General features: G+C 48.2%; 1 protein-coding gene across 3 annotated transcripts in view; it reads right to left on the bottom strand.

Annotated features, from left to right (window-relative positions):
* Positions 1–22,362, bottom strand: part of LHX2 (LIM homeobox 2) — a 56,346-nt gene that overhangs the window by 16,056 nt on the left and 17,928 nt on the right. For 2 of the 3 annotated variants that reach the window (XM_081847587.1, XM_081847589.1), the window contains exons 3-4: positions 21,584–21,960; positions 11,748–11,953 (exon numbers count right to left, since the gene is read on the bottom strand). In XM_081847587.1, the coding sequence (XP_081703713.1) occupies positions 11,748–11,953; positions 21,584–21,960 (583 nt within the window). The remainder of the gene's footprint in view (positions 1–11,747; positions 11,954–21,583; positions 21,961–22,362) is intronic. The other variant, XM_081847588.1, reaches the window with a different exon arrangement.

Here is a 22,362-nt window from a genome sequence, read left to right as displayed (position 1 = left end):
TCCTGGCCATAAGAGCAGCATGAGACACAAGGATGTCTCCCTTAGAGCATGAATGTCCAACCAGTAGATTGCAATCTACCAGTAGATCCCCGGCTGATCCTGGTAGATCGTGGGATCCTTATTGTGTACAAAAAGTTACGGGGGGAAAGCTCAACAACCCTGGGCAATCCACCCACCCCACGCACGCTCCTCCTCCCTCCAATGCCAATGGGTAGATCACTGCCAGTTTTTTAATACTGGGAGTAGATCACAGTCTCTTGGGAGCTGGACGTGCCTGCCTTAGAGGACAGTTCTGCTGCCCCTGTGGATCATGCTTCATGGGTGGGGTGGGGTGGGGTGGGGTGGGGTGGGGTGGGCCGGCCCTGTCTGGTGGGCCAGTGAGAGAACAGGATGCTGGACTAGACAGACCTTCTGTTGACCCAGCAGGAGTTCTTTTTATGTTCCTTTGAGAGAGGAAGCGAAGAATAACCTTACGGTTCAAATATGCTCCCCCTTTAATTGCCTCCCCCCTCTAAATTAAACAGTTTCCCAAAGGTGGAAGACTGTCTTTCACTGGAGATTTTGAAGCAGAGATTGGATGGCTACCCTGTGAAGGATTATTTATCTGTGATTCCTGCGTGTTGGGGTTAAATGTCCCTTGGGGATTCCTTCCCACTTGACAATTCTGTGATCTGGTGCTGAGCCTCTCCAAGCAAGGAAGGTGTTCCAGTTGCTGATCCTTCTGGTTATCCTTTCCTCCTTCATTTCCAGCTCTATGCAGTGGTACCTCAGGATGCAAACGGGATCCGTTCCGGAGCCCCATTCGCATCCTGAAGCGAACACAACCCGTGACTGTGCATCTGCGCATCCGTGTGGCATCATTTTGAGCGTCTGCGCATGCACGAGCGGCGAAACCCGGAAGTAACATGTTCCGTTACTTCTGGGTGGCCGTGGAGCGCAACCCGAAAACGCTCAACCTGAAGCTACTTCAACCCAAGGGTTGACTGTACTGCCATGTCCTTTTTGCTAAAGGTGACCATAAGTGCACGATGGACTTGCTATCAAGGGCTTTTGGCCATGGTGGCTCTGCTCTGCCTCCGCAGCCAGAAGCAGCCGTGCTTCTGAATACCAGCTGCTGGAAACTGGCACAGGAAAGAGAGAGTGACCTTGCTCTCAGGTCCTCCTTTCGGTTTCCCAGAGGCGCCTCTTTGGCCACTGTGAGAACACGATGTAGGGCCCTCCCCAGATAGGGCCCTCCCCAGATGCAGCCGGCTCTACTTAAGATATTGCAAGGACAATCTGATTACTGGCGGCTTTATTGCCTTGTTTGTCAGGGAGACCCGCATGCCTCCAAACTGGACCAATCAGAGCCCAGCCCCCCTTAAGGGCCGAAGCAGCCACGGACCCTCTAGCCGAAACGTTCCCAGGCTTTCCTGCTGAAAAATCCCAAAACAATTACGTCCTGCCTCTGATAGCCATTGTCATTATCAACATGCTCCAAGACCCAACTGATTCCAAGCAAAAAGCACAAAGCAAACTCGTCATCATTTGCAAACCTGCCAGATGTGAATATTTTCAAAGATTTGCACGTTTTTATTTAAAATAACCACAGAGCCCTTTCACCTCAAGGCTAGCTGCTGTATTACCTGAGTTTCCCTCATAGTCTGGAAAGGCTGAAGGCTGCCAGTCTCCCCACAGAAGACTCTCTCAACCCTGATCAACCTTGTAGCCCTGAGCTGCTGCCTTGAACACAGGAGGCCGCAGGTTAGATCCCGGTCATCTGCAGGCAGGGCTGGGCAAATACCCTTTGGTTTGCTGGTCAGCATGGACGGGGGGTGGGGGGCGCTTCCTAGGCTATCAATGAGAGGTTTGCACCATCAAGACCCAATACTTGTTGCCTCCCAGTATTACCCTTCAATAACAACCCCTGCCTCCATTAAGTAAACAAAGAATTCCATGCCTAGTGTTAGATACTTCACTGTAGCCACTTTTCTTGAGAGCCAGTGGTTATAGTGCTGGACTAGGACCTAGGAGGGACGCGGGTGGCGCTGTGGGTTAAACCACAGAGCCTAGGACTTGCCGATCAGAAAGTCAGCAGTTCGAATCCCCGCGACGGGGTGAGCTCCCATTGCTCAGTCCCTGCTCCTGTCAACCTAGCAGTTCAAAAGGACGTCAAAGTGCAAGTAGATAAATAGGTACCACTCCGGCGGGAAGGTAAACGGTGTTTCCGTGCGCTGCTCTGGTTCGCCAGAAGCGGCTTAGTCATGCTGGCCACATGACCCAGAAGCTGTACGCCAGCTCCCTCAGCCAGTAAAGTGAGATGAGCGCCGCAACCCCAGAGTCGGCCACGACTGGACCTAATGGTCAGGGGTCCCTTCACCTTTACCTGGGACCTGGGAGCTCAGGGTTCAAATCCGCCCCAACTCAGCCATGAAGCTCACTTTGGGTGACCTTGGGCCAGTTACTGTCCCTCACCCTAACCTGCCTCACAAGGTTGTTTTGGTGATTACATGATAAGGGGAGGGGAGACAATGTGAGCTTGGGGGGGGGGGAGGTGGGATGAAAATGCAATTTAAAAATAAAATAAAGCTTGTGTCCTTCACATGTTTTGCAGTTTCTCGGGGAACTGCTTGTTGCCTTTTAGTTAATTGTTTCATCATGGTCTGACTGTCGTTAGGCTCCAGTGTGTCAGTCCCCTTGAGCACTTCTGCAGGAAGTGGAAAGGCAGCTGAGCAACCGCTTTAATGCAATCATTAGATGCTTATTGCTGGAATGGGGTCTTCACAGGGGCCATGGCTCAGCAGCAGAGGATCTGCTTTGCATTCAGAAGGCGCCAGGTTGATTCCCTGGTACCTCCAAACAGAAAGCATCTAAGCAGCAGGAGGTATGGTGGAGGCAGCTGCTGCCAGTCAGAGCCAAGATGAACAAGGGGTCTCAATCAGTCTAAGTCAGTTTCATGTCGCCCACGCAGCATGAAAATGGCAATTGTTGTTTATTTTAATGCTAAGATTCGTAGAACGAATTTCAGAACACTTTGATCTATTTGTCTGGTTCATCCAGGTGACCTGTTTATTGAGCTTTCATCCTGGTTGGCTTGCACAAAAATTCTGTGGAAGTCAGACTATGCCTGGTCTTTGTTGAGCATCTTTTCCATTTTTTTAGTGAAACAATGCATATTCACCCTGACTGGTTTGCACAAGGGTTTATGAGTCTTCCCATTAAACCACTGCCCTAAACCATGACTGAGTTTCCTTTACGTACAAAACAAAACATAATTCTATGCCAAGGCAATTCAAGTTCTGAATACTGTGCAGTGTATACATTAATAGGCAACCGTAAATATACTTTCTCCAGGTTTGTATAATTATGCAGCTGTTAATACTACACATTATCACACAGGAATATTCTGGATTTGTTGGCTGCCTTCTGTACCCAGTGCTACTGAATCGATTGCAACACACACACCCCTGATCCCCTAAAATGTCAGTGTAAATGAATCCAAGTGTATGGATTTGTTGTTTGCATCTTGCTTTTTCTCTATGTATCAGGATTTTCCAGGCACTGTGCACCACCATCTGCCAGAAGTTCCCTTCCAAATTCCACACAGGACAATCTGGCCACTCTCTCCACACCAAAGAATAAATGGACGCACATCTGATACTAGAGAGGGTGATACCCAGAAACCAGCAGAACATGACAACCACACAGGATCTTTATGAAGTCATTTCTGACCAAAGGAACTTCCAGCAGAAACTCCCAGTGGAAAACTCATCAGAAAGTACAGGATTTAATCCTACTACAGGAGGGGAGTCAATCGACCAATGCCAAGATATTTGCGTTATCGTCAGTTCCACTTCATGAATGGCCACGGTAACTATTTTACATATGTTTTCAGTTTAACCCAGTTATCGGTGTTTGCATTTCATTTTCCCCTCACCTCACAGCTAATGTTTTCTGTTTCTGTTTCATCCCTATGAGTATATGCCTCTAACAAGTGAAAATGGCACTGCATGCATCTGAAGAGGAGGCCACTAGCCCACGAAAGCTTATGCCGTAATAATAATGCCCCTTCTCAGTGCAGAAGTCATTCAATCTCTCTCTCTCTCTCTCTCTCTCTCTCGCGCACACACACAGCACTTTGCTTAGCATCTAACCTGATGAAGAATTTTGCTGGACTCAGAACCTTGCTCGCCATATTGTGGACATTCAGGTTGGTCCCTGTTGAAAGGACCTTGCTACTTTTATTTGCTTGCTTTAACCCTTGCTAATATATGCAATCCACCTCTCTTTCCACACAGTTAGTTGGGGGGCTTTCTCTCTCTCTTACTTGGTATGCAAGCATTGGCAAATGCACACCCCTGCTGTGGAATAAATAATGGTGCTCTGTCATGTCCCTTCTCCACTACTGGCCTGGCCTGGCTGAAGGCCCTGTCCTAACCAACCCAGTTTTTATCCCACTGGGCAAAATGCTGCCCTTTCCTGTCTTTCTTTCTTTCTTTCTTTCTTTCTTTCTTTCTTTCTTTCTTTCTTTTTTAATTTTATTTTTTTATTAATAATGCACACACAACATTACAAATACAACCATTCAAATACCGACAATACAAATACAAACATAAATATTCCACCTACGTGACTTCCCTCCACCCGCGTTCGTCATTTCTTATATCCTTATTTATATTGCAATTTGTAACTCTCATCTTTATTATTGTTATTTAACTGTTAATTTGTTATCTGTATCAACTTTACAAGCTTAATCTAAACATATCAGCATGTTATCTGAATCCTGCCTTTCTCTCTTCCATGGTCGCACCCTCAGGAGAGAGAATTCTGCAGCTGCTTCTCAAAACACAGAAGTCTGTGGGTCAGGTGGTCCCTAACCTCCTCCAGTGGGTCTACTGTGCTCACTCATGAAAAAAAGGCACTCTGCACATGTTCAGAAATCTGGCTACCTCTACTTCTTTACACACACCCAGGCTGGTGCAGAAAACTGGCTGGGGGACACAGAAATACTGGAGTCCAAAACACTGATATACCAGTATTCCCAACACTGACTGGCAGCAATAGTTCTCCAGGATGGATTACAGGAAGCAGTAAATCATCAGAAGCAGGAATTCCTTTTTAACTTGCACATCTCAAATTCTAGAAAACAAATAAAACACATCGCCCCCCCCAAAAAAAAACCCTCTACGTAAGGGATATCAACCATAAGCAAGTGAGGTGGTCACATATTTTTGCATATCAGCCCAACCCCTGCCAAAAGGAAACTTCTAGCAGGGCTTAATTCTTTTGTGGTGATGGGTCACTTGAACTCAACACTCCAGAACCTGCTTCCCATACCTGGCAACGTCAACACTATGGAAGGCAGGGAGGCAATACAGATGGCAGAGTCCGCTGTGTATACAACTGGGCTTGCACACTGCTTGGAGATTTACTTATTTATTTTCGAGCATGCAGTTTTATAAATTTTCTAAACAAATAAATAAAACTAAAATGACGCAACCTAAACCACCATGTCCCTTGGAAAGGGCTTGCAGACTGAACTGTTTCCAGGACACCCAGCAGAGCTTTCCAGCACACAATGACAGCCATCATCACAGACAGTAGAGGAAAGGAGAGGGAGAATTCTGGAGGGCAAAGGTTAAGATCAGCCTCTCTGGCAGGTGCCCGTCAAGGTGGTGTCAAAAGCCAGGACATAGCTAATGTTTGCTCTATTGATTTTACCTTTTTTAAAAAATACTTTATGTATATTTGTTTTTAATTGGTTCATGGGGAGTCAGTCACATTTTATATACATTTGGACTTGTACACTGCTTGGAGATGTTTAGGGTTTTTCCAGTTTATAATTTTTATAAATATAATGCAGCCTAAGCACCACAATCCCTTTGCCAAAGGGCCTCATGGGATGGCGAGTTAGGCCTAGGGGGCAGGAGGAGGCAGCTGGGGAGCCCCAGTGCCAGAGGGGGCTTCAGTGCAGAGATGGGATCATTGGTGGGAATAGGGCAGAGAGAGTCTCTAAATCCAAGAGACAGGATTTCCTGTTCCACGCAGGTGACTTGCTCTTGCCCACCCCTGCACCAAAGCCAGAGGCACACCTACAAGTTGGGTTCAGATCTGCTCCTCACATCTCATACAAAACTGACTTGTGGAACTCATCGCCACAGGATAACCACTAACATGAATGGCTTTTAAAATGGTTACCTAAATTCCTGGAGGCTGAGCCTCTGAATAGCTAGTTGGTAGAAAATTAGAACAGTCCCATAGGCTGTTCAGCCTATAATTCTCAGATGCACGCTTGCCTTTCTTTGTACAATCCCGGTTTGACAACTTGGGGAGGGTTTGGTAAATGATGGGGAAGCTGAATTCCGCACAATATAGAGCTGTATATGGTATTACAATGCTCTTACATTTTTTCAGCTCAACCTCCCTGCAAGTCGTGTCTTTCCATGTCTAAATTCCTCTTACTTATTAACTGATCTCCTTAGCACAAGCTGATTCCTAAATTCTGTACCATCATCTACTCTTGTGGATGGTTGCCATTAAAACATAGCCTGCACATCTGCCTGCACAGTGAATTCTGTTCACTTCCCTGACTGCAGAAGGGATGCAGCTCAGCGGCAGAAGAGCTCAGCTGTGCCCGCAGAAGGTCCCAGGTTCATCGCCTGGCAAGGAGAGACTGTGTGGTACCCTGAGCTCATTAGATCAGCAGCCCTCACTTGGTGCAAGGCAGCTTCCAGGGATGCCAACCTGAATAAAATATTGGGGAGGCAGGTAAGCCCTGCCCCACACAATCAATCACACGACACAACACACACACACCCCCATTTGAATAGCAATGCCCATCAACTGTGTCGGGGGCCTCAAGTATTTTATGGGGGGGGCAGGGTGGCAAAGGTACCTCCACCCCGAGAGGTTGGCTCCTATGGCAGTTTCCCGTGTTCCTCCAGGCATCTTGTGTTTGCTCAGGATGACAAGCAGTGAGGCAGTTAATTAATTTTAGACTTCGGAATTAGTGGTCTTACTAGTCCTCCTTTTCCAATGCATACGACTTCACTTACTTCGAAATGCAGGGAGCCAGCCTGGCTGCATTTACACCCTCTGCTCATTCCTGCAAGAGTTGGGTCCCCTGGACATCCACCCAGGCAGCAAATTCAGACTTTGGACTCCAGGATAAGGCAGTCGCAATTCATCTGGAAAACTGATGAACCAAAGCAGGTTGTCTAAGCAGGATCTGTTTCTGGAAATGTGATATTTTATTTCATAAATGAGCAGGGTCCCATCCTCTATTACCTCGCTATCCCTTTTTAGTGCTTCCAGGCAGGTGTTTGCTGTGAAATTGGTGCAGCGAACGCCTGCAAGGCTTTTGCAGTGTCCAGAAACATGCAAACATCCTGCAATCCTACCTGATTTAATTCAGATTTGCCCTTTTCAGAGGAAATCTAATAAAATTTACACATTGCTTGTGTGTGTGTGTGTGTGGAGAGAGAGAGAGAGAGAGAGAGAGAGAGAGAGAGAGAGGTGTAAAGGTTAAGTCCAGTCTATGGGGTTGTGGCGCTCATCTCACTTTTAGGCCAAGGGAGCCGGCGTTTGTCCACAGACAGCTTTCCAGGTCATGTGGCCAGCAGGACTATACTGCTTCTGGCACAACGGGACACTGTGACAAGTGCCAGAGCGCATGGAAACACTGTTTACCTTCCCGCCTCAGCGGTACCTATTTATCTACCTGCACTGGTGTGTTTTTGAACTGCTAGTTTGGCAGGAGCTGGGGCAGAGCAACAGGAGCTCACCCCATCGCAAGGATTCGAACCGCCGATCTGCTCAAGAGGCTCAGTGGTTTAGACCACAGCGTCATCCATATATATATATGGTGATGGTGTTGGGGAAGGGATTGTAGGGTTAGAAAGGACCCTGGGGGGTCATCTGGTCCAACCCCCTGCAATGCAGGCATGTCAGCTAAAGCATCTGTGACATATGGCCACTCAACTTCTACTTAAAAATCTCCAAAAACCCACCTCCCCAGGAAGACTTGAAACTTTAACCTTCTGTAGAATAAAATAGCACCACTGGTTGACTCTGAAAACAGAGAGCTAGATTAGCAGTAGCTCAGCACCCAGTACAACAGGGGTGAGATGGCTTCAGGCTTGTTCAATCTTGTTTTGTTTTGTTTTGTTTTGTTTTGTTTTGTTTTACACTGAAACCCTGCTGCTACCCACCAACTGCAGCCAGAGGAATAAGAGTTCTTCAGCTGGGTGGACCTACGCAAGGAATCGAGGATCAGGTTGTTTCTGTGCATACACATGGTCAGCCCAGGAAATGCAATCAGTACCAAAACCAATTCCACGGGTCCTTTCACACAACAATCCACTCCCAGTTTTCAACCCAGCAGCCTAATTTATAGAGAAGGTAAGTTTATTGGTTGTTGCTATACAGGCCTAAGACATTTTGGTGTCTGAGGCAAACCACAAAATGCCCCCTCTCACTGAGGAAGAAGGAGTGAGTGAAGATCTGTGTCGGGAACAGGGCAGCGAGGATCAAATCAGCCTTACCCGGCAGTCTGAACTGGGAGTCAAGGGCTGTCACAGTGGGAAAGGGGCCTGATCTGAATCACATCAGGTGGGCAAAGACCCCAGAGGGCAGCCCTTGCCATTTCCTCTCTAGGGGTGGGAGGAGACCAGCATCACATCCTATTTGTTGCTGTGGAGGGGGAAGGTTTGGCATATGTTGTCGCTGCTCCCATGGCAGCAACAGTGGGCATTGTGATCCTCGGAGGTCGGATCAGCCACTCCTCTGGATCCGGCTGTCCAGGGCGGTTGCCTCACTTCGCCTCTTGGGCAGGCAGTCTCTGTTGCCATAGTTAGACCATTGGGAATTGGAAACCCCTTGGTGATCTATGGCAAACCACCAAGAGAGACACAGGAAAGGATCCTGATCAACTTTGAGCCTAACAGCAAGCTGGTAAACAAAATATTAGACATAAACACAAAGTTTCCCACTCATGTTCGGCAGAAGCAACACACAAGAAGGCCAAATCAGTTTGTGCCTTTTCTGTACGAGAGACGGGAGCAATTCAGCTCATGCAGTGAGTTAGTGGTTATTTTCTGAGGTGCAAGAGCTCATCATGACAGTCCTCACAGCCACACCTCCAAGTAGGGTTACTGGTCACCAAGCAACAGTAGCACAAAACATAATGCTCAGTTTATTGAGATTGGATGAGCATCGTGTAATACTAAGCTGGTTTTTATCATGACTTCCTCTATGCTAATATATCACAAGCAATAGCAAAACTTGAAAGCCGCATTATCACTTCCCCTACTTGCCTGTTCAAGGAGGATGTAATCCATCAGCTGCTTTGGCAAATGTCATCATTATTCCTGCCCCCATAGCTGGATCCAATGTGCTGACCCTCCTCAACATCACTGAGTCTAGGCCAGCTTCTGCCATCCTGGTGCCCTCTACCCATTTGTAGACTACAGCTCCCATGACTCCTGTCCATTGGCCATGATGGCTGATGTGAAGGACCATGGCTCACTGGGTAGGGCATCCCAAGTTCCTAGCATCTCAAGGGAAAAGTGGGGAAAGGATTCTGCCTGAAGCCCTGGTAGAGCTGCTACCAGTCAGTGTAGGTATCTCAATACGGAGATAGATGGACCAGTGATTTAAATCAGGATAAAGCAGCTGCCTCTGTTGCTTTGATGGCAGCTGTCACTCAAAACATCGGCAGGGCACCAGATTACATGCACTGATGCCAATAATATGGAACGTTCTGCCTTTCCAAATCTTGCATGTAAGTGCACCATACATGCAGCACACATTTCTGCTGATGCATCATAGAAACATAGAATCATAGAACTGTAGAGTTCGAAGGGACCCTGAGGATCATCTAGTCCAACCCCCTGAAATGCAGGAATATGCAGCTGGTCCATACAGGGATCGAACCTGTTATCAGCACCCTGGTCTAACCAACTGAGCTATCCAGGCTCAGGGAAGACTCTACAAATCTCCAGCCCAGCTGACCACATGCAGACAAGCTCCAAGCCCCACCACAGTGGGCTGACCCACAGGTCCTCCTCCTAGATGGTTGCCACCTCCTGACCACAAAATCATTGAACTCAGAACTAGCCCTGGGTGGGGGACACTCCCTTCCCCGGGGAAAAGAAAAAACACGCTCCCAGGTGGCATGATCTGCATCCTGATGGACTTGAAACATCAGCAATCGCCCAGCCCAAAAGTCGCCTCTCCTCATCTAAAATCCCCTTAAACACAGGAGCTGCTGGTGACAAAACAGCATTTTCAAACTTTTCTGGTTCATGTTTGTGGATGAACTGCAGGTCACAAACTGTGATATTGGTGCTGTGCTGCGCCTGGTTTGGGACAGGTAGCAGCTACGCTCAGCATTAGGCAATCCAGAAGAAGGGCAAAGCCTGGCGTGTGCAGCTACAGCAACGTAACTGAGAGCCCAGCGCTGGGTTTCTCGGGCAGCACCTGGCTCTGTGGGGCAGCATTGGCGAACACCAGCAGCTGCAACACACTCCGTTCATGCAGGCAGAGGCACCACTGTCGGTGTGGCAAGTGACAGCAGGAGAGGCTTAACTGCATCACTGCAAGCACAGGTCCTTGCTGCTGTGCTATTTCTAACAGAAATGCAAACTGGCAGGCATAAGGGGTGTTGTTAGCAGCCCCAGGTCATTTGCACTGGGCCCTAGATCTGCTGCCCAGTGGCAGAGCTTCATGCTGCTTTCAAAACTGCTCTGCTTTTTTATTTATTTCTAATTTCCAAGCATCTTCAGGTATGAGGCTGCTAGTAAACCGTAAATTAGCATGAGAGCATGCACTGTTTAATATTGTGCTTTATTGCAGATACTTTTAACCTTGTGATAGCTTTTTAAAATTGTTGCTACCCGCTTTGCAAACCTTTCAGTGATGAAAGGCAAGCTATAAATTGAAGTAACTAATCTGCAAATTTGCATCATGGGCCTGACGCCCAAGTCAGCCTGCAATGCCCCCCCCCATGCTGCAAGTTCGCTAGAGATCATTGGGTGCAGGAGGTTGACAGCATTTTTGAAATGATGGGGTCAGCTGGCAAAAGCCAGAAGCTGCAGCCTCAAAGAGGCAGTGCCAAAGGATCCTGCAAACAAGCCGGCAGTGCCCTAACTAAATATCCTTTCTCCTAACTAAATATCCTTTCTGAGGCATTGCTGTCGACCCCCCCAAGTGAAAGACAGTGCAGGCACAACCCAGTTTGCCTCGGGAACATTCTCCTGATGGTGCACCACAGATACGTTTTGGTAAAGCAAGCATCACAGTGGCCGTAGGCAGACAAGCATCAGCACAGAGCACACACAGGGGTTAGTATTGCCAGAACCTACAAGGTATTATTTCCACAGCTGTGGCTTCTACCTCTTGCAACACTCCAAAAGCACCGCAGTTCACGCATCAGGCAAACACAGGACACATCTTTAATCTCTCAGCTACAACAAAAGGCATTCACAAGGGCACAGAATTGTTGTGAGTCACAGGGGCTTCACTTTGGGAGCCCATATCTATGAACCCGTGAATGGGAGCTCACTCCCCATATATAGGAGTATATCAAAATGGCTTGATCAACCTGCCTGCGCTTAAGGAATGGATGATGCCAGGAATCTTGGCCGGACTGCACAATTTTTGCAAACCCTTCAGAGGTTTGGAAGAGAAGTTACTAAACTTGCACCATAGCAGATTCGAACCTCCTATGCACCTCCAGATGACACAGAAGACCCCACATCCTCTCTTACCTGGAGAACCCTCTTGGTCAAGCCTGTTTTCTGAGCAAGCTGTTTCAAGTCCTTGGCATCCGGATTGTGGTTAATAGCAAAATAAGACTTCATTGTCCGCAATTGGTGGTGTTTGAACGATGTCCTCATGCGCTTCGTTTTCTGGTTGCTGGGGTATTGCTGGTCTCGGTCCAGGTGGTCCCCGTCATTCTCATTGCAGCTCAAAGCTGGGAGGAAACAAGGACGGGGTAGGGGGGGGAGGAGAGCGAGTCATCATAGCTACTGAAGAAGCAAGGCCAGGGCAAGTATTATCAAGCCCTTTCAGTCCCTCCTCTCTTTCTTCTCCATACACTTATAGGGCTACAAGAACCCTCACCTGTGCTTTTGCAGTGACAGGTGGCTCTCTCTTTTCTCATCTGCAAGAGCAGAAAAGGCATCTCTGTCCCCCCCCTTCCTCTCCGCATTTCCAGACAGCATGAGAACAACTTTGCAAAAAAATGTTTTAAAGCACTGTCACTCTGCATTGTGCAGCTGCAGACCCACAGCCCACCACGTCCACTTAACCTTCAAGAGGGGAAGGAAAAAACTCATTCAGGCCCTCGGTATTCTTCCCACCAAACTGAGCTACGCAGAGCACAAAAGAGACCCTTAAATAAAACACCGTTTAAAGAGGGGAGGGTAGATGGAGAGAGGCTGTGTACACCTGACAGCAAATTCCAGATATAATTTGACATAAAGTTGGGGGTGAGCGGGCAGGGAACAGTTCCAAGGAGGTTTGACTTATACCAAAAACCAAACAGAAGCTGCAAGTAACTATCCACATTTGCACTCCGTTTAAAAAAACAAAAAAACAAAACTCCCTTGAAGGAATCTGTTGTTTCCTCTCCCCTCCCCCCTCCCCATGTGTTTACTAGAAACAATTTAGATCAAGACTCTTATGGCTACAAAAATTCACTAATGAAGCTTCCACAAAGAGGCAAAGGAACTTTACAATAATTAACAAATGGAGCTACAATTTGCACAGCAAGCATAATATGCATGCATATTAAAAGGGTTTTTGTTTTTTTACATAAAAAATGCATCTACACCTTCCAAGAACCAAGCACAAAAAGTTCCTATTTAAAAATAGCAAACACTCAGAGAAAAATTAGCAATGCATCTGGTTGTTTGGATATTCTGTCATTAACATGTGTTATCGGTGCTTATCAATTTCCCATAAACTAGCTTTTTCAGGTATGTTGAAATAAGAGGGATTCTCAGGAAGCTTCATTTTATGCTCTCCCTTGACAATTCTTTATCCACTCTATGAAATGACTAAGAAAAAAGGCGGGTGAATCAGATATATATCTATCCTGAGAGCATTAGAATGTGAATTATTGATCCAGCTGTCGAAACGCATCTGCTTTTGAAATTGTCCATCATCACAGATCCTGTGTACTTCCAACAAGGATCCAAACCAACACACAACCTTATATCAAATGCAAATTATTTATCCTGCTTAAAATCTACCGATTACACCAGGATTCCCAGAAAGTTAAACGCTGCAACAGATCTGCAGTACTCTCAGTCATGGCATGCTCTGCCTTAAGTGGCCTAATGCTCATTAGTGCTATGGCAAGGCACTGGAATGCATGCAAAGCAGCTGGTTTGCAAGAAATGGCCAGTCTGGGGAGGGTTTCAGTGGTCGGTGTCTACTGCTGCAGGCAAAGGCCCAGTGGATAACTCCCCCCCCTCCAAGAAAGAACACATCCTATCAGAAAATGAAGGGCAACTTTTCTGACGCTTGGCTTCCATTCCCCAAATATATTAAAGTAAAGGTACATGACTGGCAGCCGCCCTCTTCTCATGGACTCCTATGGAAAAACATCATTTGATAATGTAGTTATGAAGGACAAAAGAAATAACATATCATCACCACCAACAACAAAACAACAACAACAAATATTAAATTGATTACTCGTCCTGCACAAGCATGTCCCAAATTGGCTTACAACAATTTAGAATTAAGAACAGTTTAAAAAGATCACAGCACCAGGAGCAGGGTGGATCCCGAACACGCGCACGTACCCCTCAGATGTCAAATGACAATGTGAAGAGGTGAGGCTTCAACATTCCAGAAACAAAACACGACTCTATAGTGAATGTGCCAGACACCTTCTGTGGGGAGGGGATTCTGCAACTTAGGACCTGCCGCAGAGAAGACCCTCTCCTGGCCACCAGCCCCCTGGAGCTTCTGAGGGCAGTGGAACTACCAGGGGGGCCCTCTCTGCGTATCTTAATTCCCAAGGGAATCTGTAGGAAAGGAGGTGGCCTCTCATATATTTGGGGAATAAGTCATTTGGGGATTTAAAGATTAGCGTAAACACCTATACAGAATTCCAGATCAAACCACAGAATCTGCTGTCATGGCATCTCCATATGTAACCCTCAGCTACCCTCTGGGAAAGCAAGATAGCCACCCCTCCCTATTTTGCCCACTGAAAAGGTACGCTCTCCCCAAACCCTGAGGCTCCATTCCCAGCTCTCAACCCCGAAAGGCACAGGAAGGCGTGTCCCCCATACTGCTTGGCATATCTGGTCTCAGAAAAGAAATCATACAAATGACGGGAGATGGAAGGAAATTTGGCTTTGCTAGCAAAGTTTAGAATCGCACAGGATCCTTAGCCTGCTTGATCAATAACCCTGCATAGTTCAAAAGTCTGCAGAGTAAAACCTGGTTTTGTTTTGTTCCCCTCCATATACATAACAAGATCTGCATTGGCACATAAGTATTCTTGTGGGAGGCGATGAAATTGTGCATGACCCATGAGGCAAACTTCAATGCAATGTCCCTGAAGTTGCGAATTCTGTGCAATGTTCCTGAAGGCAGTGTGAGGAAATGCTCTAAAAGCGGCACTCCAGAGTTCTCTCTTCAACACTGCAAGCAATATTGTGACCATGGAATGCAGCTGTTGGGGTGGGGGCCATGGCATGTCTGGAGCCAGTCCTTGAGCTACCCACACCACCTAAACATACCACAGCAAAATCCCAGCCTTGTCTGTCTGATGTAAAAGACTAGAAGCTACTTGCAAACATCTTGCATGTGGTGTATTTCATCCAGTACCCTGATGGACTTTTAAAAATGCTTAGGATTAGTCATAAGAGGGATTGCCTTGCTTATTCCACAGCAGACAAAAAGGAGGTGATTACATGAACAAAACAGAATTTGCTGACTTAGTCCATGGGGGGGGGGGGAGAGAGGGAAATAAAATGCATTTTAAACCTCTGCATAGAAGTACTGTATATTTAAGACTGAATTTTGGATTAAAACAAATAAAAAATAGGGGAGATGTGTGTTAGAATGAGCATATACTCCCCTGAGAACTAAGGATCTTCACCACAGCGAACTGAAATGGATTCCAAACGTATTTTCCTGAGGCCAGGAGCCTTTTCCACAAAAGAGGCTCCCCTCAGTGTCACATGGCTGATCATTAGTTCCCTGTAATAGAAAGCTTAATTTCCCTTTCACCTGACATTGCTCAGGCAAGCAGCCTGGGATGTGGGAAGCAAGAGGGACACAGTTGATCTTGCCTTCTGTGAAGGAAATGGGCAAGCAAGCAAAATGCTTATGAATTCACAATAAATATTGCAATTTCTATCACCTAGAAAGGGAAACATCCCTCCTTCCTTTGGGGCAGTATGATTGTCCAGACAAGAGTGGGGCTGGAGAACCACTTTGCTGAAGGGGAGAGGGCATATAAATGAGCAAGGACCTACAAAATCATTGTCACTGAGCTCTCCTTGCTGCCATCTTCCTTACTAGGATGACAACCATGTTGTTCAGTGTGGGCAGCTGTATGAGTGTGGGGGAGGCAGCCTGGAACCACAGCTGAAGTCTGCATCCCAGGGTCTGCAATGGTTCTCCAGCCATTATGTTGAGTTTGTGGAGTATCACACAATGGTCACCAACATTCCTAGGGGGTGGGTGTTATTGTCAGCCACACAGATGAGCAGCAAGCCCAGTGGTTCCCAAAGTGGGTGAAAGTACCCCCCCTAGGGGATAGTGGGATTACCTGGGGGGTGCTAATCTGCAAGGTGGTGGCAGGTGGGAGACACTGGATAACTATCAGACTTTGAGAAGTTGGTATCACTCGCTCAAGTTCATCAGTTATGTTGAATTAATTAAACAAAATAATTTTAATTAGATTTTGAATAAACATGCAATTAATTGTGACAGCCTTGAATTTTACTGTGCTATTGTCTTCCATAGCAGGCTGTGCTTTTTCTAGGGTGGCACAGGGGGCACTGGAGACAAGTTTATAGAATCAAGGGGTGCCCCCCCCAAGTTTGGGGAGCACTGAGCTAGCAAAAGAAGGAATCAAATTCCAGATAAGGCCCAAAAGGGGTTGCATATTCTTGGCAAGAAGGGAATTGGTAGCAAGATGGGGAGGACAGCAAAACCCAAGAGATTGGATAGATTGACCTGGCAACTCAAACAAGGCTGGATAGAGGTCTCCATCTGAGTAGAGACCCAGGACTCCCTAGGACTGGGGGCAGAGGTGACTCCCCCCCCCTTCAGTGGATGTTAAATGCTAGCAGAAGAGAAAGACCCATTTTAAACCAGCTCCTTCCGTCGAAGTCTGCAAAGGTGACACATCCAAGGACTGCTGCATCCTCTCAGAATCCATTCAATCAATTGTTCACTCTGTTTAATTGCCAACAAAACACAAGCCATCACGGAGGGAGAATAAGCACACACAGTCACAGACTATCTCAAATCAGCAGGTCCTCGGGAGACCTCCATTCAGAATGGCAAGACTTGGGCCAGGGAGCAGGCAAGTGGAAGCTGAGGTCTTCTGTACAAATCCCCACCACAGCTGACTGCTCTACCCACTAAAGAGTCAGTGTTTCTGACCTGCTTGCACCCTTGAAGAACACAATACCCAGCCGTGCTCCCCACACACCCTTTGCTTCCCCTCCCCCCTAAAAAAATAATAAACCCAAAAGACCAAGAACTGGTCACTTTTCTACCCAAAGCATTCCCACCAGCCTGCAAAGAAAAAGAATTAATGAGGCCTTAATCTAACTTTGTTCCCAGCGAATAGTTCCAGATGGGCACTTGGCCTGGTGGAAAGTGGGAGGGAGAAGACGAGTCAACCTGAGCCAAGTTTAGGAGATAAGATTTTCCAGGGAGGGGGAGGGGGAGGGGAAGGGGCACCCATCACCCACCCGCCCACTCCTGCACCTGGAAGGTTTGAGCTGAAAACAAAAAACAAGTCAGGCTGTGGATGGGCACTGCAGATCAGAAAAGGAAGACGGTCGTTTAGGGATTTAAACTTTTTCAGTAAAATAGATTGAGAGAGAGAGAGACCAGTGTTAGCACCCATAGCACCCCCTCAGCTCACAAATTTTGCCCACTGTGCTTTGGTTTAAGTAGAGCAGTGCACTCTGAAAGCCTGCAGAGTCATCAGCATGACATGTGCAACACCACTTTCACAGGATTGCTCCCAGCTCATCTCTGCTGCTTAAGATAAACATTCTTAACACAAAGTGGCATTGCATAATGAAGGAGTGGGGAGGGGGAACTTTGGCCAGTTTGGGAGTGGGGTTCCTCTGTGGAGATAACATTCCTTTTCCACCAGTGTTGCCACAGGCTCTGGGAACCCAGGCTTTTCTATGGCCAGTCAATGGAAAGCTTGCTTGCAACACCTGGACAAGAATGTTCTGGGGAGCAGTGGGTCTTGAAAGGCAAGAGGCAAGTGCGGGGGGGGGGAGGCATAACAGAAAGGACTGTGGGAAAGCCTTGCCCCAACTTTAGATATGGCTGCCTGTGGCTTAGTAGGAGCCTGGAAACACACTCAGACAACCCACCCACACATACCCCCTACCAAGACAGGAGCATCTGGAACTGCTTGGGAAAACTGAGCTGCAGAACTTGGCTTGGCCTCCGCGGAACAGCCTGCTCTTCACATAGTCCCTCCAATTGCCGCTCCAGCCACTGGTGACCACTCTACTCAGCAGTGTGGCCTAGATGAAGATCCAGAGCGGCGCTCTGCTCATGTTCATGCCCTCATTTGTCACAAGCCAACCCTTCCCCCACCCCCCAATTGCTTAGATGTGATTGGCTTCCAGTTCAGGTCCATGCCAATCCCTACTCCCCCTGCCAGGGCTGGACCCCTGCCATGTTGCTGGACTCCAAACTCCCATCAGCCGCAGAATGGCCCAAAGCCAAAGGGCCCTGGGGTCCAACACCAATCTGCGTGGCCCCAAGCTCCCCAGCTCTAGTTTAGCTGGAAAGCCCAAAGTGTGGGTGTTGTTGCCCCTGTGACGCACCCCTATACAGAAAGCTCTTGCAGCTTGGCTGCAGCTCAACCCCCCTGGGCTGAGAGGCTGTGGTATCCACCCTTTGCAACCCAGAGGGTGCTCCACCATGATGTAACGTCCCACAGCCTCACTGCCACCAGCAAGACAGAGCAGTGGCTCTTCACTTAGGCAGCTTTAACCAAAGATTTAGCAAGTTTCTGGAGGGGAGATAAATGTGCAAACAGGGAGTGCTTGGATGGCTGGGATCTCATAGGCATTGCATTTTAAAACATGCCAGGTCACTGTAAGCAAAGTCCTTTCAAAAATTGCTTAAAGCGGGCGTGGAATATGGGTCCCAATGCAAAAGACTGGATCTCAACCTCCTATGTCATCCTCTAACAACACCCCCCCCCCAGGGGCCTTCAGCTAAGCATCCTAGAGAGGCATCTAGCTACAATGGTGTCATCATAGTCCCCCTCAAGGGAAGGGGGGGGGCTCAAATGCAGCCTGGCTAGCTAGCCACATTTTTTTCGAGTAAAGGCTCTTACATCCAAAGTCCAAAATGACTAAATGGCACCACTGCTGAGCTTTTCTGCAGCTGAAATCGAGGTGCTGGGTTGAGATGGATCTGGAGAGGTCAGACCCAGGAAAACTGGTATCATGTTCACAAACAGGTAGTGAGGGAAGAGCCAAAGCAAGTTGAGGGTGGGGCCCAGCAACCAACCTGCTGCTCACATTGTGCATATGAACTAGAGAAGGGGATGTGGCCTTCGTGAAATACACCCATCTCTCTCCCACTACTCATCATCATCATCAACAACAACAACAACACATGCACTGGCTCCTGTAGAGAGGGGAGGGGGAGGGTCAGCATCAAAGGGGTGGGAGGTTGGGGGATATTCACCCTTGTGCCCATTTCTCCAGACCCATGTCTTTTATCCAACTCAGTTTGCATTTTCTGCCAATAAATGGAAGTGGGACACAGAATCTCCAGATTAGTGTGTTGACACACCTGATTAAAACATTTTTGTTTAGGCAAGCCTAGCCAGACATGCAGATACTGACACCTTTAAATCTCCCCTTAATTTACTCCTGGTTATATATATATATTACTTGTTTGCAACAGTATTTTATTGATATTCTCAAAGTTTCTTGTGAACCGCTTAGAGGTTTTTGTTACAATTAAGCAGTAATTAAGTAATTAAGCAAGGAACCTAACTGCAAATGGTCAGTTGCTACCATGGGCCTGAATTATAGGAAAGTTCCAAGGGTGTGCCAGGGCAAGTAGGAGATTTTGGAGGCACCTTTGGGTTCACCCCCCCCCCTCCTCTCAGGCAGACTTCTCCTCCTGCAGCCCCAGCCCCACCCCCACTGAGAAGAAAGTAGCCTGTTGACCAAGGATTGATGTCCTGACTTGTAAGGAAGACCCCTTTGGCTTAATGGGCCTTGCTTCCGAGTAGGCACATCCCTCCACCTTTAAAAAGGCGTGGTGCCAACCTTACACACTGGCTATAAGAAGGGAAATAGAGAGTGGGAAGACCCTAGCTCCCAGACCCCCCCTCCTCCTCAAACCGTGGAAGGTGGGGGGGGAGAGGGAATAGGTCCTGCTTTGGCAGCAGAGGAGGCCCCTCCTGAAAAAGCAGCTCTGAATATGGACAGTCCAAAAAGGAGAGCAGCAGCTCTGAATATGGACAGTCGCCCCCCCCCCCCACTTTGTCACATCTAGATTCCAGAAGAGAGAACATTGGGCAGGAATCTCTTGCCACACTACAAAATGCTCAGCTACCTGAAATTGGGGGTGTGGAATTTACAGTCTCGACTCAGCACCTTACCTGGCAAGGTCTGTGCAGAGGGAGGGGTTAATAAGAGTCCCTCCTTAAAAGCCTTACACATCTGAGTAGGGGCAGTGAAGAAGCAGCTATTGTACCCACAGATGCACCCATGCGCTGGTGGAGCCCCCAGTCCACAAGCCCCCTCCCACTCTCCAACAAACCCCTGTCTTATAAAGACATATTATTATTCATTAGGTTTCTTCCTCACTTGTTACCTAAAGGTCCCTCGCAACGCATTAAATATCAATCACAGATACATTATAATATTAAAGAAATATAAATTACCTATCATTCATCAATATCTAAATATCGCATACATGCACGCACACAAAATATCCCCCTTCTCCCTGAAACACATATTTTTGCACGGAAGGGTGAACTCGGGACCACAAAGCGCCCTCGTGTAACAGCTGGGGGAGGCTGCCGCCGAGAAAGGGTTAGGAGGGGGCTGTTTTTGAAGTCCCGGACGCCTTTCTAAGCCGCTTTCCACTTGTCACAGCCCATCGCGTCTCCAGGACCAGAGCCGCAGGTCCCGCCGCCGCCGCCCCCACGCTGGGAAGGAGAGGCAAAGGCCGCAAAAGACCCGCCGGAAGAAGCTCCAGTTTGCTGGGTAATTTAGGTTCAAAAATACCAAGTTCGGCGCACTGGGGAGATGAGGCGTTCCCAATATTTTGGCGAATAATAATATTGTTATATTTATAAAATATAATAACAATAGTAACAATGGAAGAAAACTGTTAAATCAGAATTTTCTTTTAAAACGAAAGTGATAATGCAAGTCATTTATTTTGGGTAGGTGTGATGCCCTTTCCAGAAAGAAACTCCACTAGGTTCGGGGTTTTTTGTTCACGTTATATAAGGAAATTTAAACCAAAACGAAACAGCTTTCTAAATTCTCCCTGCTACCGCTTTAGCGTAGCAATACTTCGGATCGCAGCCTTTCCCCGCTCCAGCAACCCCTCTCCGCGTTATTTCTGGTCCCGTCGCTTAAAAGGAGCTCAAGAAACATTTCGAAGTTTAGCGGCGGCTGGAAAAGGAGGAAGCGCCTTCGCGGAAACTACCATTATCTGAAGGAACGCAGATCTCGGGGTCTCGTTTGTAGGGGAGGAAGGAAGCGAAGCCTTCTTCCCCAGGGATGCCAGCAACTCATTTTAGGAGGTTCCACACTGCTCCCCCCCCCCCAACCTCTCATATTTGCTCTGCCAGATACAAGAGATTTTCAGGCGCGGAGAAAGGTCCCGGGTTCAAACAGCTCAGAGCGCGCGAAAAGCTTGTTTTGCAGCACCAGCGTTTCATAAGCAGCCCCCTCTGCTTTACAACACCCCCCCCCCAAAAAAAGAAAAAATTAATCCAACATTCTGAGCCCCTCCTTTGGAATCATGCCTTTTACTCTGCCAGCCAATCCGAAGTGGCTCCCCGCAGCTGCTTTTTCTCCTACTCCGAAGTCGCGCCCCTTCCCTGAATCATTTTCCGCGCCTCCGGTTTCGGGTTGGGGTGCCCCACGCCCTTCCCCGTTCGGGGCAAAAACGGCGCAACTGGGCTTCATCCAGCCCCTGCAAAAGCTGAGCAGTCACACGCCCGGCAGAGCGCCCCACTCAACCCCCACCATAGCACAACCAGAGGGGCTCCAAGGCGCCCCGATTTTCCCCCTCCAAGCACGCGCGTTCTAAAAAGGCACCGCCGCTCAGCAGCCCCAGCTCCGACCGCCCCGTCGAGCCTCCCGCCACCGCCCGCTCCCTTTACCTGCGTTGTAGGCGGCCAAGTCAGCGCCGGGCCCGGGGCTCTTCCTCTTCCTCGGCCGTCCCTTCTGCACGGTACCCACGCCGTTGTAGTAGGGCAGGCCGAGAGTGGCGGCGGCGCCCAGAGCTGGGCCTTTGCCGGCGGCGCCCTCGCCGTGGTTGAAGTGCAGCTGGTACTCGCCCTGGAGCAGCGCCTCGAAGTGCAGCCGGCAGTAGACCAGGTTGTCCTTCATGCCGAAGTGGTCGCCCGTGGTCAACATTTTGGCGCACGTCGAGCAGGTGAAACAGTTCAAGTGGTAAACCGATTCCCGGGCGCGCATCACCATCTCGGAGGCAGAGATGCCCAAATGACAACGGGCGCAGCGCTGGACCGAGAATCTCCTGCAGGGAGGTCCAGAAAGAGAGAGGCTCAGGAGCGCAGTGGAGACGGTCCCTGCTATCTTTAACATATATAGGGCACATGGACAGAACTATAAGGTCCCTTCTCGCGAGGAGCTTACAATCGCAAAGTGCACTGAGAAACTATTGAGCAACTGAAGCAAGCGGCGTCAACCCCAAACTTCCCGGGAGTTTCAGCGGTCACGCACCCTTCACCCCTTCCCTCCCCTCCCTTCCTACAAGTTATTTTCCACGGTGTTTTTTTTTCTTTTTTTTCTTTTTTTGGAGGGGGTCACTTTATGGAAAGTCAGGCAGGCCCCAAAGCCATGGGATCCAGTGAGCGGAAGGAAGAGGCGAGTGGTGAAGGGCCCGCTTAGATTTTGAGCTTGAATGCCCGCTTAGATT

Source organism: Podarcis erhardii (genome assembly GCF_964252035.2).
Source record: "Podarcis erhardii genome assembly, chromosome: Z".
Lineage (NCBI taxonomy): Eukaryota > Metazoa > Chordata > Lepidosauria > Squamata > Lacertidae > Podarcis > Podarcis erhardii.
The sequence above is the reverse complement of the archived record's forward strand: the minus strand, read 5'-3'. Positions and strand labels throughout refer to the sequence as shown.